The sequence below is a fragment of the Arachis duranensis genome, chromosome 4, assembly GCF_000817695.3.
Source record: "Arachis duranensis cultivar V14167 chromosome 4, aradu.V14167.gnm2.J7QH, whole genome shotgun sequence".
In the NCBI taxonomy this organism is placed as follows: Eukaryota; Viridiplantae; Streptophyta; class Magnoliopsida; order Fabales; family Fabaceae; genus Arachis; species Arachis duranensis.
Window position 1 is genome coordinate 106,307,668 of NC_029775.3, and position 1,250 is coordinate 106,308,917.

At 33.7% G+C, this 1,250-nt stretch overlaps 1 protein-coding gene across 1 annotated transcript; it reads right to left on the reverse strand.

The window, feature by feature from the left end:
• Positions 1-351: 351 nt before the first annotated feature.
• On the reverse strand, positions 352-1,221 carry LOC110279719 (F-box/FBD/LRR-repeat protein At1g78750-like). Its single transcript, XM_052260657.1, has 2 exons — positions 727-1,221; positions 352-633 (listed from the first exon to the last, which is right to left on the reverse strand). Exons 1-2 carry the CDS (start codon positions 1,219-1,221, stop codon positions 352-354), a joined length of 777 nt encoding a protein of 258 aa, XP_052116617.1.
• Positions 1,222-1,250: the final 29 nt, after the last annotated feature.

The following is a 1,250-nucleotide window of genomic DNA, read 5'->3' on the forward strand; positions in this document are numbered from 1 at the left end:
CCTAGAAATTCAATCGTTTGTCTTGTATGTCCAATTGATGTCCAATCGATTGAATTTTCAAGAAACACGATTAACAGATCAAAGATAAAATTCTAATCAATTAGAATTGTCAAAATATTTATTACGATTAATAGAAAATCTAATTCGTTATTATTTTTGTTCTTGATTATTAATACACATGATAGATGAATGATAAAATAATAATTTATAAAATAAAAAAAATTTATAATTAAATAATATATAAAAAATTAATTTATAACTAAAATTAAATAAAGACTATTTAGCTATTATTAAAAAATTTAAAAACATGTTTTGTCAACGTTCCAAGACTATCGAATAATCTGCCTAATATCATTCAAACAACAGTTCACAAGTTGTCGAAATCCTAGCAACCTTGGATATCTTTTTTAAAATTTCAAACCTATCTCCTTTTCTTGAGGAACTCGAGCAACATATGGTCATCTTCTTTAACAAACTTGCATTCTGCAGAATATATATTGCAAATTGAATATCAACATCAGCACCATGAAAATTCTTTATAGTGCAGGCTCTTAGGTGCGATGAAAGGCATCCAGAAACGGTTTGTGTGTAACACTGATTTAACGGATCCAATACGCTTGCCGATTTCTTCTCCTGCAAGTAATTCAAGCATAGCAAACAATAAAAAATAATTTTCAATGCAAACAAAATAGAAGGGAAAACAAAAATCCTTTACTCCCCACCAACCTTTCTGATGACAAGAATTTGAAGCAACGGACAGGATTTGAGCAGTCCAACTAGCAACCCCCATTTACAATCATACACGGAGAGCTTCATCTGAATTAGATTGCGGAAAGTGATGGCAAGAGGACTGAATTCTAGCCCAAAATAAGAATAATAATTGATTTGCAAGTCCTCAATATTTGGGCATCCTGAGAGAATCATACCAAGATATTCATCTTCTGCAAATACGACCCGCATCAAATACAAAGTTTTAAGAGCCGGTAAGTGTACTGTTAAAATACGGTCCACTATTAAGAATTCCAACTTGAGAACAACAAGGCTTGCACATGTCAGAATTCCAATCGGCAACGTTGTTATCCGAGAATGAAGCTCAATCCTCTCAACTTGACGCTGTATGGCGGTGTTGAGCCACAATTCTACATCACATTCATCACATGAGGGATACTCAAATTTGAGGCGGAAATTGCGAATGGGTTGCGTTACATCTCGCGATAGCATAACCGCGTACGCGAAGCGAACAAACAGTT